At 37.9% G+C, this 17,375-nt stretch overlaps 1 protein-coding gene and 1 non-coding gene across 4 annotated transcripts in view; both read left to right on the top strand.

Moving 5' to 3' along the window:
* The first annotated feature begins 59 nt into the window (after positions 1–59).
* Iars1 (isoleucyl-tRNA synthetase 1) overlaps positions 60–17,375 on the top strand; it is a 64,477-nt gene continuing 47,161 nt past the window's right edge. Inside the window, exons 1-8 of one of the 3 annotated variants that reach the window (XM_077792391.1) lie at positions 60–166; positions 4,292–4,412; positions 5,663–5,788; positions 6,494–6,650; positions 6,902–7,021; positions 10,043–10,125; positions 12,802–12,919; positions 15,099–15,246. In XM_077792391.1, coding sequence (XP_077648517.1) covers positions 5,670–5,788; positions 6,494–6,650; positions 6,902–7,021; positions 10,043–10,125; positions 12,802–12,919; positions 15,099–15,246 — 745 coding nt within the window. In that variant the 5' untranslated portion in view covers positions 60–166; positions 4,292–4,412; positions 5,663–5,669. The remainder of the gene's footprint in view (positions 167–4,291; positions 4,413–5,662; positions 5,789–6,493; positions 6,651–6,901; positions 7,022–10,042; positions 10,126–12,801; positions 12,920–15,098; positions 15,247–17,375) is intronic. The other 2 variants (XM_026406951.2, XM_026406953.2) reach the window with 2 other exon arrangements.
* On the top strand, positions 2,800–2,932 carry LOC113195432 (small nucleolar RNA SNORA84). The gene has a single exon (XR_003302397.1). It is a non-coding gene; the product is annotated as a small nucleolar RNA SNORA84 (small nucleolar RNA).

Below are 17,375 nucleotides of genomic sequence, written 5' to 3'. Positions count from 1 at the left end.
CCAATCACCTCTCGGGTTGTTGGAGGGTGTTAGCGCGTTCTGATTGGCTGGAGCCGGGGCAGCCTCTTCCTTGCCCCGCGTGTTATCAGGGTGTTGCATCACCTCGGGTCGCCACCGCGTGGGTGCCGGCTGCCTCCTAGGCTTGCGGGCCCCCGGGGCTCCCCAGGTAAGTCAGGCCTTTCTGGTATGCAGGGTCCCTCACGTCCGTCCACTGCTGCTCGTGGCGCCCCTCGGGGACGCGGCGTCCTGCCCTCAGAGGCGAAAGTCACGTGTACGGTAAACCCCCGAGACTGGGACTCTGTGTGTGTGTGTGTGTGTGTGTGTGTGTGTGTGTGTGTGTCTGGCTGCACACACACACACACACACACGTATATAAAATTCTCCTAAGGGGCGTTTTCTTCAGGATCTGCTGCGAGTTGGTTGCAAGTGTATCTGTTTCCAAGGAGGAAGATGGGATTCGTTCTAAAGGAGCACCGCGGGACTTAGAGCCCCGCACAAATCCGGGTCCGACTTCTTGGACCCTGATTTAGCATCCGCGGAAGTTCTGCAGCTTCCCCCTTTGGCCACAGTGGTCCTTAAACACTGTGGTTTGAGAATTCAGGGTGACGGGGCATGCGGGAGTTAAGGCGAGTGAGTTTATTGCCAGTCTAGATAATTATAAGGACAAATGAAGGCGTTATTTCGAGTCCCAGAGTGCAGCTTCTTGTCCCTGTTTTCCGTTGATGTGCATTTAGCATTGGGGACCTGGGTCCCAAGGCAGGCATGCGCGATGTCCCTGCCCTCAGTAATAATGCAGTAGCCAAGTGCAGGCCTTATTGGGAGCACAGAGAAGATAGATATCTTTTCACTGCTTTGGAATTGAGAGAAGGAGGTCGCTTCTCAAGAGCTGCTATAGGGCATGGGCCTTGAAAATGAGCAGAGGATCATACCCAGAGTAGTGTAGGATTTGAAAGTACCAGTCATATTCATTCAGAAGATGGGGAGGCACTGTTGTCACTGCAGCTTAGAATGGGTGTGTGAGGAATAGGTGGGAGGTGGCACTTAGTTTCCAGCCTTATGAATGCATGGTTGCTATTTTTAGTGAGGTAGTGAAATGAGTAAGTGTATTTTGAAACTATATATAACATATATATAAGTTGTATATCTGACTGACACTTGCTCTTTTCTTTCTCAATATGTATAAGTAATATGTATACAGTTGGCCTTCCATATCCATGGGTTCTGTATCTGCATTCAACCAACCTCTGATCATGTGATACGTAGATAGGCCTGTGATAGTTGCATCTGTATTGAGCAAATACAGGCTGTTCTTGGTGGTCATTATTCATTAAACAATACTGTATAACAACTAATTATGTAGCATTTAAATCATATTAGGTGTTTTAAGTAACCTGGAGATGATTTAAATTATATGGGAGAATGTATATAAGTTATATGAAAATACTATGCCATTTTATAAACAGGATTTGAGTATCTGGATTTTGGCATCCCAGAGGGTTCTGGAACGAGATTCCCAGGGATACTAAGAGACAACTATTTTGTTTTATTTTGTTCTTCTTATGGTGGGAATTCCTCCAACGGCCTTGCATATGCTAAGCAAGTGCTCTACCATTGAGCTGTGCCCCCAGCCACCCCCACCGCACAACTGAATTTTATATATGCCAGTTCATTATTTTTAATGGCTGGTGGTATACTTTTTATTGATATACCATAGTAAAATTGTTTTCAATTGTTTGCATATAGAAATAATGCTTCCATGTTTCAACCTAAATATCAACAAGAGGGAGAGTGTTCAAAGAACAGTGGTATTTATTTGGGAGTAGCAGAGCATCACAATGGGAATATGCATGCCATAGTAAACTATGGGCATATTCCAGGAAGTCCTGGCAAGAGAAATATTTTAAAATCAAAAAAGGAGAAAGTTACTTGGATACAGAGTTCACTGGTCTTGGAGACCTTAGGCAAAAATTTGCATTAGCTAATTGGTGGAGATGCCTGGTCCTGAGCAGATGTTCTCTTAAGAGCATCTTGTCTGAATTATTGCAGTCTTAAAGGGCATTAAAGATATGTGCCAGGCTTACAAAAATGGGATACATGTAGAATGAGAAGAAATATTTTCTGAGCCTTTATTTAGCTGAGTGCTAGGCACTGAAGCCAGGGCTCCAACCCCTCTTTTGGAGCCTTTAGAAAGTCCTTAAGAAATTTCTTAAACAAGCATTAACCTTCCCTCTTCCTAACTTCCTGGGTCTGACAAGAAGAATCTCATCTTGTTATCATTGACATTCACATGTAAGTATCTTTGTATACAGATTTTTTTCACAAGTAGTCTGTGGGATGTATGTTAGTAGGATATAACTAAAATTGAGAAAAAACTTGAGATAACCCACTGGGGGTTATATTTGACTTAATGTAACAGAGTAGGAAGTCCTAGGAATGAAAAAGAGTGAGCCTCAGAAATAGATTTACAGGTAGAATCCACATGTCTTGGTGATTAGTTGGATGTGGTAGTCCTTTTGGTACTGTTACAGGTAATTCAGAAATGCCATCCTTATGAAAAGTAAAGAATAGTGAAACCACAAAGACAGTTTTAAAAGAAATCAGTTTGGGCAAGTAAAATCTGAGATTTTATACAAAATGTTTAGAATTTGCTGAACAAAAGGTTGAAGCTAAGGTATCTGAAGCAGGGAGTTGTGGAATAGGGAAGAATAAAGGGCCTAATTACAGGAAGAGGAAGAAGAGGAGATGGCCTCCCTGGTTGAAACCTGGCAAGGTTAACCTGCTCTTCACCCCACACCCACCGCCCTGTGGTTGCTGGAGGCTGTTGTGCTGGTACAGTTCTCTAGTGGATACAATGGGCCAGAGCAATCCTGTGATTTATGCATGGGAGCTGTTTGTCCTCAGCAGCTTCCATAGCCCGGTCATTGGTACATAGTTCAATTCTCTTACTCTGGGTCTTGGTGTTTGGCATAATAATACTATGATTCTAAATCTTTTGGGTCAGCAGAGGCATCCTTAAAAATTCAGTAAAAGCTATAAGCCCTCTTCTCAAAAAACTTAAATCTTCTTTTCTCAAAAAAGAAAAGTCTCAAACATAATCCTGAATAATTGTTAGAACAATGGGAGAGTGGTGATGGTTAAACTTTGATGTGCATGCTGATTCCTTAGGGAGCTTATTAAATGCATGTTCTAACAACAACTCTTGTGGCTGGGACTGATGAGTCCACATTTCTAATAAGTTCCCCTGGACAAGGCTACAGTAGGAACAGACTCTAAGTGACAGAAATAATTGTGTTGATATCTAAAGGTGTTTTAGTGCTAGGCATTGAAGCCAGGGCTCCAATGGAGCCTTTAGAAAGTCCTTGAGAAATTTCTTAGACAGGCATTAACCTTATACAGTCCCATAAGATTCATTTGGCCTCTGATTAAGTAGCCACTGAACCACTAGGATGCTTCATCAGTGTGCAGAAACCAGTACTTCTTTACGGCCTTGAAAGGTTGGAGGTTGTAGTAAGAGTTGAAAATCTAAAGTACCTTATAGCTTCTATTTAATATTGTTTAACGGTGCACCCTGACTGGAAATGGCGATTTCAGATAGTTTAAACAGCCCACCTGTTTTTATCTGATTTTTTTCCTATATAGAACATAGGCACTCAATGAGAACAAAAAAGGAAAGACTATTTACAAAATACTTTTCTGTTGGCCTGAGTTGATTGCTATACTTAGACCACAGAGCTTTCAGTGCTTTCAGAATTGGTTGAGGACTATATAGGTCTTTTCTTGTAGAGTCAATTACTTCTAACTGATATTATTCTTGAGTACTTAAGGCTTTCCATCTTCTCTATTGTTCTCTCATTATTAGCAATCTGACCTTGGCTTAGAATCTGACCTTGGCTTAGAAATCTGGTTACTAACTTTATTAGAATTTTAAGAGGTTGGGGTTGTGGCTCAGCAGTAGAGCACTGGCCTAGCACATGCAAGGTGCTGGGTTCTATCCTCAGTAACACATAAAAATAAATAAATAAAATAAAGGTATTGTGTCCAACTACAACTAAAAAATAAATATTTGAAAAAAGAATTTTAAGTAAATCGCCTTTGAGAGGGAAGGGGCTTGAATGATGCTCATTAGATAGTGAAGTCACAGGTGGATCAAGTGTCTGAGGTTATTAGCAAAACTTTCACAGGGTACTTTAATAAGACATTTCTTACTAGGAACTAATTAGGTAATGGTTTATTGTTTATAACACCAGAATTCAAACAAAAAAACACATAAAAATGTTTTGTTTTACTTCAGATAATACCATCAAGAAAATTAAAGACAAAGCCAGGTGCGGTGGTGCACTATAATCCCAGTGACTCTGGAGGCTGAGGCAGGAGAATCACAAGTTTTCAAAGCCACCCTCAGCAAAAGCAAGGTGCTAAGCAACTGTATGAGACCCTGTCTCTAAATAAAATACAAAAAAAAAATAGGGTTGGGGATGTGACTCAGTGGTCGAGTGCCCCTGATTTCTATTCCTAGTACCCAAAAAAATATATAAAATAAAGACAACTCACAGGAGAAAATTTTTCAAATCATATATCTGATGAAGGACTTGTATCCAGAATATATAAAGAATTCTTAAAACTCAACCATGAAAAGAAAACCCAACTAAAGATGGGCATAGCATGAATGTTTACCCACAGAGGACACAAAAGGACAATAAATACCTGGAATGATACTCAACATCATTAGTCATTACGGAAATGTGATTCAAAACCACAATCAGATACCACTTCATACCCTCTCAGATAGCTGTAATCCAAAGGTGGACAATAAGGAGTGTTGGGGAAGATTTGGAGAAATTGACATCCTCATTCTCTGCTGGGGGAATGTAAAGTGGTGCAGTCACTTTGGTTTTGTGTGTGTTGTTTTGATGTTGGTACTGTGTATTGAACCCAGGGTTCTTGCATATAGACTAGCACTCTACCGTTGAGCTACACCCCAGCCCATTGCAGTCACTTTGTTAAGTATTTTGGTAGTTTGTCATAAAGCTAAAATATGGAGTTAACATATGACCCAGAAATTCTGCTCCTAAAGAAAAATAAAACTGTATACCCACATGCAAACTTGTACCTGAACATTCATATCAACCTTATTCACAATAGCCCAAAGTGGAAACAACCCAAGAGTCTGTGCACTAATGAATGGAAAAACACTGTATCATGTATTAATGTAGAAGAACATACTCAGCCATAAAAAGTAATGCAGTATGAATACTTGTCACAGCACAAATGAATCTTAAAAACATGCTAATGAAATGAAACCCAGACACATATAGATGACTCATAGAAATGCTTCCATTTATGAAATGTCAAAATAGGCAACTTAAGAAAGCTGTTTAAAGCTTTTCAGGGACCAAAGAAGTGAATGTGACTGCTAATTTATTATAGGGGTTGAGAAGTGTTGAAATGAATAGTGATAATGATACATAACCCTTTGAATATACTGAAACCTACTGTATTGTCCATTTTAAAAGACTGGACTTTATGTTATGTGAAGGGACCTCAGTAAAGCTATAATTTTATCATATAGTTATGTAGTGATATGTTCACTCATTTAATAATATATTACCCTGCTATTCCTAGATTTCTCTTTTGACAGTAATAAATTTGATTTCTTTTGCAGCAACAGAATGGTTCAACAAGTTCCAGAAAACATCAATTTTCCTGCTGAAGAAGAAAAAATTTTGCAATTCTGGTCCAAATTCAATTGTTTTCAGGAATGCTTAAAGCAGTCAAAACATAGGCCAAAGTATGTGAATTTCTTTGGTAAAGGTGAAGTCCTTGAAAGCAAACGTTTCTTAGAATGAGTTCCACTAAAGCAGAAACCCTTTATTCATCTTTGTATCTCCACATTGTACCTGCTTTTTACATGCTGCATGCTCAGTAGTAGGTAATTGTTAAATGGATGAGTTCTTGGTTAAGGTAGATTAAATTTCTTTAAGAAACCATCTAAATAGAATGAATATACCACTCTCTACCATTCCACTTTTTTCATCATCGCCACCCTCTCTTAGCACTTATACCTAAGTCCTATATAGAAGGCTTTTACAGTACTTACTGCCTCTGGTCTCCATTTACCTAAAAGACCAGTCCTTTAATCACTGATTCCATTGTGTGCCTTCTGTGGTCAAAAGCTTTGAGATCAGTGTCTGTTGCCCTGTTTTACTGATGAGCTAACTCAGGATCAGAGCTATTAACTTGTCTTAAGTTAATAGACCAATAAATGAAGAAAGGATAATCAAATGGCAGTCTCCCCAACTCTCATAACCAGTAGACTTTCTGAAACCTAGGCCTCTAGTAAATATCTAATCAATTATGTCTGAAATTCCTGATCTTGCTACTTTTTTTCCTTCCTAAACACTGCAGTAGGAGTTGGGTATTAAAAAAAAAAAAATGTCTTAAATTCTTGCTGTCAATTCTAAAATTACTAATGTGTTTTTATTACCTCTGTTAGATTTACCTTCTATGATGGGCCTCCTTTTGCAACTGGACTGCCTCATTATGGACACATACTTGCGGGGACAATTAAAGATATAGTTACAAGATATGCTCACCAGAGCGGGTTTCACGTTGACAGAAGATTTGGATGGGATTGTCATGGCTTACCTGTGGTATGTTTGAGTCTCCAGCCTTATAAATCTGATTTTTTTAAGCATTACATTTCATAATGTCATTGAAATATAGTAAATTTTAACTATATGTCTGACTTTTTGTTCTTCATTTCCATAAAATTATTTATAGTTCATTTTCTCTGTAGATTGAGAACTATTGGTTATTTTTTAAGCTGTTTATTTTCTTGAGTTGCTTACTTGTATTTGTTTCTTAAGTCAAGAATGTTAACAGTCTTCCCACAAATTTTCAGGAATATGAAATTGATAAGACACTGGGAATCAGAGGGCCAGAGGATGTGGCCAAAATGGGAATTGCAGAGTATAACAATCAGTGCCGCACAATTGTGATGAGATATTCTGCTGAGTGGGAGGTATGTTAGGTTATTTTCAGTAGAATGAACAAAAAGTTTAGTTTTAAATGAAAGTTGAAATGGCCTATTATTCTTTGTTCTTTTTATGAGATGTTCTCAAAAGTATGGTGGTGCATACGAAGATGTGACACAAAAGGGGTTGATCCTCTTCTTTGCATGTGTATTACTAAGAAAGGGTCTTTAGCTTCCATCCCAATCCTGTTAACTTAAACTGAAGCCTCTCTTTTCTGATTTCTATGAGCTTGGTTGGTCTTCTAAATTTAGTCTCCTGCCTACCCCACAGTATATGACTAGAATCATGCTGTTTCAGCAAACAGGCTTACTTGAATGCTTCGTTGTAATAATTCATATATTTTTAAAACTTCAAGTTTGGGCCTGGCACAGTGGCACATGCCTACAATCCCAGCAGCTTGGGTGGCTAAGGCAGGAGGATTATGAGTTCAAAGCCAGCCTCAATAACTTAGTGAGGCGCTAAGCAACTCAGATTCTAAATAAAATACAAAGAAGGATTGGGAATATGGTTTAGCACCCCTGGGTTCAGTCTCTGGAACAACAACAACAAAAAATCAAGTTTGGGCTCATGCTTGTTATGTTAATTGGACTCCCATGTTGCACTCTTCTTTTTTTTTTTTTTTTAACAGAGAGAGAGATAATTTTTTAATATTTATTTTTCAGTTTTGGGTGGACACAACATCTTTGTTTGTATGTGGTACTGAGGATCAAACCCAGGCCACACGCATGCCAGGCGAGTGTGCTACTGCTTGAGCCACATCCCCAGCCCCTGCACTCTTATTTTTAGTAATCAATCTCCAAGCTGCAGAGCTCCTGCCCTCCTCTTCTTCTGAACTTCAGAACATAGATTCCCCTTTCCTCCCTGCCTCTCAGATTGGCTTAGTATGTTTGTATAACTTAAAAGCATGTCTGGCTTTGTTTTTTCCTTATTCTCCATCTTCATTTCAACCTCTCAAACTTGCTATTCTTCAGAATTCCCTGTTTGGCTAGTGGTATGACTCTTCCAGCCATGATCACATCAGGTGCCAAATCCTAATATAGATATAGGCATTTTTTTAATTTTTAGACTTTTCATTCTGAAAGTTGTTTTTTGTGGTGCTGGGGAATCCATCCAGGTCCTCTCACCTCTCACATTCTAAACATGCCCTCTACCTTCCTTCTCAGCCCCTGATGTCATTTCAGACATGTTAAAAAATGTTTGAAGCATTCCTCTAAACCCTTCATCCACTTTCCCAATTGCTCCTGTCTTCTATAATTATAATGTAATTTCAAAAGCAGTAAACTAACATTGATAAAATACTATCAACCAACAGATAACACCTTAAATGAACAAAGTTATCATCATTAATGAGATAATTTATATTTATAATTTATATATTTTAAATTTATGTATATATTTTAGTTGTTGATTGGACTTCATTTTATTCATTTATTTATATGTGGTGCTGAGAATCAAACCCAGTGCCTCACACATGCCAGGCAAGTGCTCTACCACTGAGCCACAACCCAGCTCAAAATACTATGGATCTTGTTTGAATTTCACCAGTTATCCTACCAATTTTTACTTCTGAACTAATATCCAATCCAGAATCATAAATTGCATTTGGTTGTCGTGTCTTGTCAGTCCCACTTTTGTTTGGGGGTGGTTACAGGGGATTAAACTCCGGCGCATTCCACCACTGGGCCACATCCCCAGCCCTATTTTGTATTTTATTTAGAGATCGGGTCTCACTGAGTTGCTTAGTGCCTCCATTTTGCCTAGGCTGGCTTTGGGCTGGCTTTGAACTTACTATCCTCCTGTCTCACCCTCCTAAGCTGCTGAGATTTCAGGCATACTCCATCGCTACCAGCTCAGGCTCTTTCAATATCAAACAGTCATTCAATCTTTGTCTTTCTCGACATTGGTGCTTCTGGGGTGTGGGAGGTGTTAGTAGGGATTGAACCCAGAGATGGTTTACCACTGTGCTACGTCCCCAGGACTTACTTATTTTGTATTTTATGACACAGTCTCACTAAGTTGCTGAGGCTGACTTCAAACTTTCAGTCCTCCTGCCTCTGCCTCCTAATAAGTTGGGATTATAGATGTGCAACACCACACCCAATCCATATTACTTTTATCCTCACAAATTTAATTTAGGTTACAGGTTTTGGACAGGAATGCTTCAGAGGTGATGTCATGTCCTCCTCAGCATGTCATGGCAGGAAGCCTGTGTTATTGCTATGTCTCATTAATGATGATAACTTTGTTCATTTAAGGTGTCATCTGTTGGTTGTCTCCTTTGTAAAGTTTTTCTTTTGTTGGGAGTATCTTTTCAAATATTCTTTTTTTTTTTTTTTTTTTTTTTTTTGTACCCAGCATTGAACTCAAGGGCGCTTAACTATCCCCAGCTGGTTTTTTGTATTTTATTTGGAGATAGGATCTTGCTGAGTTACTTAGGGCCTCACTAAGTTGCTGAGGCTGGCTTTGAACTCACTGTCCAGAACCATCGGGATTAGAGGCATGGACCACGGCGCCCAGCCAAATATTCTTTTTTTTTTTTTTTTTTTTTTGAGAGAGAGAGAGAATTTTTAATACCTATTGTTTAGTTTTCAGCGGACACAACATCTTTGTTGGTATGTGGTGCTGAGGATCGAACCCGGGCCGCACGCATGCCAGGCGAGCGCGCTACCGCTCGGGCTACAACCCCAGCCCCAAATATTCTTTTTCTTAGGATACTTTCACTTATTAATTTGAGCACGTGTTGATTATTTACTAGCAACGATTATATTTCTGGTTATTGCCAAATGGCAGTTTTGGTTGACTTTTATAAATGGATATTTTAGCATCTGTATATAGTATAATTCTTAACTTCACATAGTATGTTGTTTGAAATATAGATTTATTTTAACCATTTTATTGTTTGGATTTCCAAAAATTATCATATATGGATATAATAAAAATAAACAACACATTGGTGTACAATATCAAATATCATTGTCTAATACTGCTCTAATATCCATACGTTTTAGTCTACTGTTACCAGACTTGGCCGATGGATTGACTTTGACAATGACTACAAAACTCTGTATCCACAGTTCATGGAATCTGTCTGGTAGGTTTCTTTAAAATTGTAAATACAATGAATATTCTCTTGGTCAGTGGGGAGGTATGCTAGTGTGAATTACTTTGTCTTCAGATCCATAATTCTGTATATTTGGGAATAAATAATGTTTTTGAATTCAGAACATTTGTATTTGAAAAATTTACCAGTATTTGCATGTATTCTTTTACATATAATAGTCCAAGTGGGTTGAATCGAAAATTCTAATAAATACATTAATAATTCTGCATCCTTAAGTAGAATAAAGAATGTAAATGTCCTCACATTTATATTTTACATTTTTTTTCAAATTAGTTTATACCAAATATAGGAAAAAATTACATTTCAAAAGTGGGGGTTTTATTTATTTATTTGTTTGTTTTTTAAGTCTAAGAGAATGTGTACCTGAATTTAGTGCTGAAAGAAACTATGTAGTGAAGTCACTGTTCCATAGTGGTTCCAAGTGAAATTTTTTTTTGACCATCATTAGCCGTGCCAACCTTGATCGGTGGTTTGCCTAGGGCTTCTACGATAATATGAGATCATTACAAGGCAAACAGGTACCCTTAGCATGGTTATAAATGTCCGAGGTACATAATCCAGTCTTGATTAAGTCCTACTTTCATTAAATTGTACATGAAAGTACAGGTGAGTTGCAGAGCTGTTTTGTAGACCACAGTTTCTTTGAATTGCTTTGTAGCTGCTTGTAGCTTTTATTGCCTTCTTATCCACTCACATTTCTCTTAGTCTGAATCTGTTATGCATGCTTGGCATACATACTTTGCCTTTGAGGAGCTAGGCACTTTACCACAGTTCTTCAATCCCTTTGACTCTGACATGCACCTGTGGACATATCTCTAGACTTACGTACCCAAAAGAAGGAAGCCATTTAGATTTTCTGGAATGCTAGACTTTGAACAGGAACCTTCCTGTCATTGAGCAGCTGGATTTCCCTAGAGCAACTGACAACCAGTTATTGGTCAAGCATTTCAAAAAGAAGTGCCATGAAACTGAATTTTTAAGTTTACCAAATTGAAATGTTTAAGTTTTTTTAGTTTAAATTAAAAACAACATGTGGATAGCACTCATTAATTAGTATAGCTCTAAAACCCACTCCTTTTCTTCTTACTCTTCTTCTTACTTCTTAATTTACATAAATGGTTGGACCAAGAGGAAAATAGATTTTAAATTTTAGAATGTTAATACTCCTAAGGAGGGGCTACTGAGTGGTAAAATGCTCACCTAGCACGTGCGAGGCCCTGGTTTCTATCCTCATTGCCACATAAAAAATAAATACATAAAATAAAGATATTGTGTTCAACTACAATTAAAATATAAATACTAAAAAAAATATTTAAATACTCCTAAGGAATTTGTTTGTATATAAATAAGGCATGTAAGCTAATGGTGAATTTAGAAATGGTAGGAGATAACCTTGATAATAACAGTAATAGTGGTAGTAAGTTAGATTCAGTTGTTGCTTTTGACTATATAAAGTATTCCCCATGAATTTTCCCATATGACCCAGAGAGTTCCATGGATAGACTCAGGACCCCTATTTGAGGTAGAGGCAAGTAATTATGATTTGCGTGAGCTTGCACAGCTAATGATTATTTCATCAAATCTAAACTTTTTAAGAATTTTTAAAAGCTTACCTTTTTTTAAGCTTTAAAAGCTCAGGAATAACATTTTTTAAAAAACCTTTTCTTCATTAAAATGTTATTTTAACAAATGAGTTTAATTCATTTACTGTGCCAGGTTCATAGCCACTAGAATATAATTTTTTTAAGGCATAATTAAGCAAGGATTTCTAATAGTGCCTTTATTATTCAACTGGGAGAAGAACTCTTGGAGTGACCATTACAATTAGTGCCTGGTGTACTTAGCTTAACACAGCACATTTAAAAGCTCAGTAAAAGTTTTGATTAAATGTACAAGAAATATGAGGTTGGGGCTGTGGCTCAGTGGGAGTGCACTTGCCTCACATGTGTGAGACACTGGGTTTGATTTTCAGCACCACATCTAAATAAATAAATTTTTAAAATAAAGGTCTATCAGCAACTTAAAAAAGTATTTTAAAAATGTACAAGAAGGGGCTGGGGTTGTGGCTCAGTGGTAGATCTCTTGGCTAGCACGTGCAAGGCCCTGGGTTTGGTCCTCAACACCACATAAAAATAAAGATATTGTGTCCAATTACAACTAAAAAATAATATTAAAAATTTGTTTTTAATGTACAAGAAACAGCTGATCCTAATCCCAGTAGTTTATACTTTTTTAAAAAATTGCATTTGTTAAACTATTATGAGATTTAAATAGTAGACCAAAAAAACGAAAGGATCAGCTCTGAAATGCCAACCATAATTATTGTTGTTTTTTTTTAACATTTCTAAAAATTTTAGTATGTATGCTGATAGGTACAGATTTATATCATTGGCCCTTCGTTGTGCTGAATGGTCTTCACATTATGTCATGAACATAAAAATGTCAATAGAGAGTAGTATATTTAGTGTTTATTCAATGTCTTGTAATTAATTATAAGATCTGATGTAATTTACTACTTAGTCCACAAATGAGACATTTTTTCACTTCTTTGGCAGACAGAAACTGAAAATGTTCATAAATATTTGTGTTTGAGGAAATAGATTTTTGTATATGTAATTATGAAACTCCCAACTCTTTACTTGCCAGGTGGGTCTTTAAACAACTCTATGACAAAGGCCTTGTATACAGAGGGGTGAAAGTCATGCCCTTCTCCACTGCATGTAACACTCCACTTTCCAACTTCGAATCCCACCAGAATTATAAGGTATGTGAAATGGTGAGATATCTTTCAGTGCCAAGTAATGTACCTGGAGGTTGAATGGTTGTAGACATCATTAAGTACTCCCAGGTAGCCCCAACATGGAATGGCAGTCTTGGCATTGGTCACTACTGAGGACTGATAATGTTACCAGTCACTGAATGAAGCCTCTTGTACGATTAAAATGAGCTTTTGGTTTTGTTTACATTGAATTTATGAGGTGTCTTATAGATTTTGCTTGCTTTGAGCATATTTTTATGCTTCTCTTCATTTATAATTCCAGCTCTGACATACTTCCCACCACTCAAAATTAATGGTTACCATTTTGGGTGACTTTGTGCTGTATCTGGGACCTGGTACATCATTAGATGTTGGGAAGAAAATTTGGGATGGTGAATTGTATTATGATCTGTTCTTTGATGAAATGGAGTCTCTACCTGTCATTAGTGTGACAGAGGTGTTGAGACATTCTGATTTTCTTTACCTCATCTAGACAGATGGTAAATGGCAGGGAATCTTCTGAAACATAGGAAGTGTTTTCATTTTTGCAAGTTCATCTAATCCTGTGTTTTTAATGGATATTAACTTGTTTGGAAGTCTTGTTTCAGGAGCCAGGTTTGGAAATTATATTAATAAAATTCAAATTTTATAAGGCCTCATCCTCTTAGAGGATGCTTTCACATATTCCATTTGATCTTTGCAAATCCTTATGAGATGAATGTGATGATTCCTTTTTGTCTTCTTGTGATTGTGCTCATATTGTGTTGTGTTTATTTAATAAAATATTTCAAGCACATAAAAGTATAGAGAAAAATATACTACCTGAATACTAAGCCTGAGCCCTATTTTGTATTTTATTTAGAGTCAGGGTCTCACTAAGTTGCTTAGCGCCTTACTGTTGCTGAGGTTGGCTTTGAACTCACAATCCTCCTGCCTCAGCTTCCCAAGTAGCTGGGATTATAGGTGTGCCCCAACGCGACCAGCTGGTGTTCACATTTCTAATTATTTCATAATGGTTCCAGGATTATTTTCTATTTAGATCTTGCTGAGTTTGCAGGCATGCCCCACTGTGCCCAGCTTATGTATTTTTTTAATTGTAGTGGACAAAATACCTTTATTTTATCTACTTATTCCTATGTGGTGTTGAGGATCAAACCCAGTGCCTCACATGTGCTAGTCAAGGCTCTACCACAGGGCCACAACCCCTGCCCCAAGATAACTATTTTCTAAAACAGTTGTTTTGTTGACTTAACTCTTCATAGGCTTATTATAAAAAAGATCGTTCTAACAGTGAAGGCTCCATTCTTTTATTCCTTTTCATAGAGACAGGGTCTTACTGAATTGCTTAGCACCTTACTGTTGCCGAGGCTGGCTTTGAACTTGCCATCTATTCTCCTGCTTCAGTCTCCCAAGCCACTGGGATTCCAGGTGTACGCCACCATGCCTGTCTATTTTTTAGTTTTTATTTTGAGATAGTCTCACTACGTTGATTAGGGTCTTGCTAAATTGCTGAGACTGGTCTTGAATTTATGATCATCCTGTCTCAGCCTCCTGAGCCACTGGGATTATAGGCGTGCACCACCATGCCCAGCTAAGTATTAAAAATTTTATGTGAAATTTCTTGCTTTGAACTTTCTTTTTATAAATGTGGTGCATGGTTGCTTTGTTTTGTTTGGTGCTGGGAACTTAACCCACAGATAGTTTACCTCTGAGCAAAATCCCCAGCCCATTTTTAAGTTTTGAGACAGGATTTCACTAAGTTACTTAGGGCCTGGGCAAATTGGTAGGCTGGCCTCAAACTTTCAGTCCTCTGGCCTCTGCCTCTCAAGTCACTGGGATTATAGGCATGTACCAGCATACCACTCAGTAAACAGGTTTTTGTTGTTGTTGTTGTTGTTTTGTTTTGTTTTGTTTTTTGTGGGGTGTGTTCCAGGAATTGAACTCAGGGGCACTCGACTACTGAGCCACATCCCTAGCCCTTTAGTATATTTTATCAGACAGGGTATTATTGCTGAGACTGGCTTTGAATTCATGATCTTCCTGCCTTTGCCTCTTGAGTTGATGGGATTACCACACCCTGCTAGTAAAATTCATTTATTTTAGTCCTATTTAGGATTTGTTTCCTTTTATTTTGTGACTCTTGTTGAGGGTTTGTAAAATAGTACTTTACCTCAATTTATTTCAGGATGTTCAAGATCCCTCAATATTTGTAACTTTCCCTTTGGAGGAAGATGAAAGTATCTCCTTAGTTGCTTGGACAACTACTCCTTGGACTCTACCTAGTAATCTTGCCCTCTGTGTTAATCCAGATATGCAGTATGTGAAGATTAAAGGTAAGTGGGTGCCTGGTTAGTTGTGACAAATATAGATAATTTTATTTACCCAGGCTTGGTGGTACACACCTGTAGTCCCAGCAATTTGGGATTGCAAGTTCAGAGCCAGCTTCAGCAATTTAGCAGGGCCCTAAGAACTTAGTAAGATCCTATCTCAAAATTCAGGGGGACAGAAAAAAAGGAAAAGGGCTGGCACTTAGCTCGGTGATAAAGCATCCCAGGGTTCAATCCCCAGTACCAAAGTAATCAAAGAATTTTATTTAATCATAAAGGTAGGTAGACTTTAAGATTCTTTTATTTCTGATTGAAAAGTAACACTAAAAGATTAAAATAATTCTGAAATATTAAAAAGTAGAAAGTAAAATCTTCTCATAATTTTCAGTTTGTAAGCTGCTTTTATACTTAATGCCTTAAGATAGATTAAGACTCTAAGATTCAAAAACATGACATCACATTCACTTTTAGAAATCAGTACCAGAACTTGAGAATTTTATGCCTTTCAAATATTCCCTGGTAGAGAGTTATCACAGGCTCAACTAGGTCCTTCCATAGAGACTTAAATGAAAAAAGAATGTACTTAGTAAGTGTACCTTCATATTTGGATAGCTTACGGAAGGGAAATGAAACAAAGAAGAGAAAAACCCACTGCCAGCCAGATGCAGTGATACACACCAATAATCACAGCTACTTGGGAGGGTGAGGCAGGAGAATTTCAAGTTCAATGCCAGCCTCAGCAACTTAGTGAAAGACTCTTTCTCAGTATAAAAAGGGAGTAGGTAGCTAGGATGTAGCTCTGTGATAGAACACCATTGGGTCCTATCCCTAAAATAGCAAAAAAGAAAAAAGAAAACATTTGCCGGGGTACTGATAGTAGGGATTGAACCCAGGAATGCTCTACCACTGACCTACATCCTTAGCCCTTTTTCTTTTGAGATATGGAGTCTTGCTAAGTTGCTTTGGGCCTCACTAAGCTGCTGAGTCTGGCCTAAAACTTGTGATCCACTTGTCTTGGTCTCTCGGGGGTCACTGGGATTATAGGAATGCATCACCATGCTTGGCTCAAAATTTTCACTTTTTTGTATTTACCTTAAAGAATTGAGAAACGGGACTTGAACAAATATTGATGTGCCCATTTTCACAGTAGGAATATTCACAGTAGCCAAAAGTTGGATGCATCCCAAGTGTCTTATCAACAGATGAATTGATTAACAAAATACAATTATTTACATACAATAGAGTTCTACTCATTCTTGAAATGTGGTCTGTTCAGTTCCTAATGGGTTATACCCATCTCAGATGCTACTATGAGGAACATTTCTAGCAGAGTAGAGGGTAACATGCATTGGGCAGTCTGTCACCACAGGATAACCACAGGAAGTTCCCAATGCCATGCCTATTCCTTCCTGGCTTCCATGCTGAGAGAAGGTCCTCATGTATTTCATGAATGGCTTCCTGCACACAGGCCCTGTGTTTGATCCCAGCACTGCAAAAAAAGAAAGAATAAAAAGAATTAGAAAGATGTATGTATGGTAATATATGGAGCAATGTTCACAAAATATTATGTGAAAACAAGTTGCAAAACCGTATAGAGTATTGCCTCATAATATTTGAAAAAATAAAGAGGGGCTGTGGTTGTGGCTTAGCGGTAGAGCGCTCGCCTAGCACATGCAAGGCCCTGGGTTTGATCCTCAGCACCACTAAAAATAAATAAATAGAATAAAGGTATCATGTTCAACTACAACTAAAAAAAAATTTTTTTTTAAAGAAGAACTTACAAGTTTACATATACATTTCTTAGGTAGAATGTGCATTAAAAAATCTGGATGGAGAGACACCTGAATGAGGATATCTGAGAGGGAGTGAGATCGTATGGGACTTTTACTTTGTGAGCCATTTGATTTTTGTTAATGTTCTGATTTTTTAAACATTCACATGTATTAACCTAAAGAAGGAGAAAATAAGACCAACTTTCTTCAAATAGATATGGGTGAGAAATAAAATAACAGCTAGCTGCCTACATGCCTTTGGGGTCTGTCTGACACAGGTCTGGAAAGCAGGGTGCTGCAGTGTTCTGTGCAGTGCTCCCCTCCAAGTCCTGAGCACTCTGGTGCTGGTGGCACAGGAGCTCT

This window comes from Urocitellus parryii, chromosome 13 (assembly GCF_045843805.1).
Source record: "Urocitellus parryii isolate mUroPar1 chromosome 13, mUroPar1.hap1, whole genome shotgun sequence".
Taxonomy (NCBI): Eukaryota; Metazoa; Chordata; class Mammalia; order Rodentia; family Sciuridae; genus Urocitellus; species Urocitellus parryii.
Note: the sequence above shows the minus strand (reverse complement) of the source record. Positions and strands in the feature narration are given on the sequence as shown.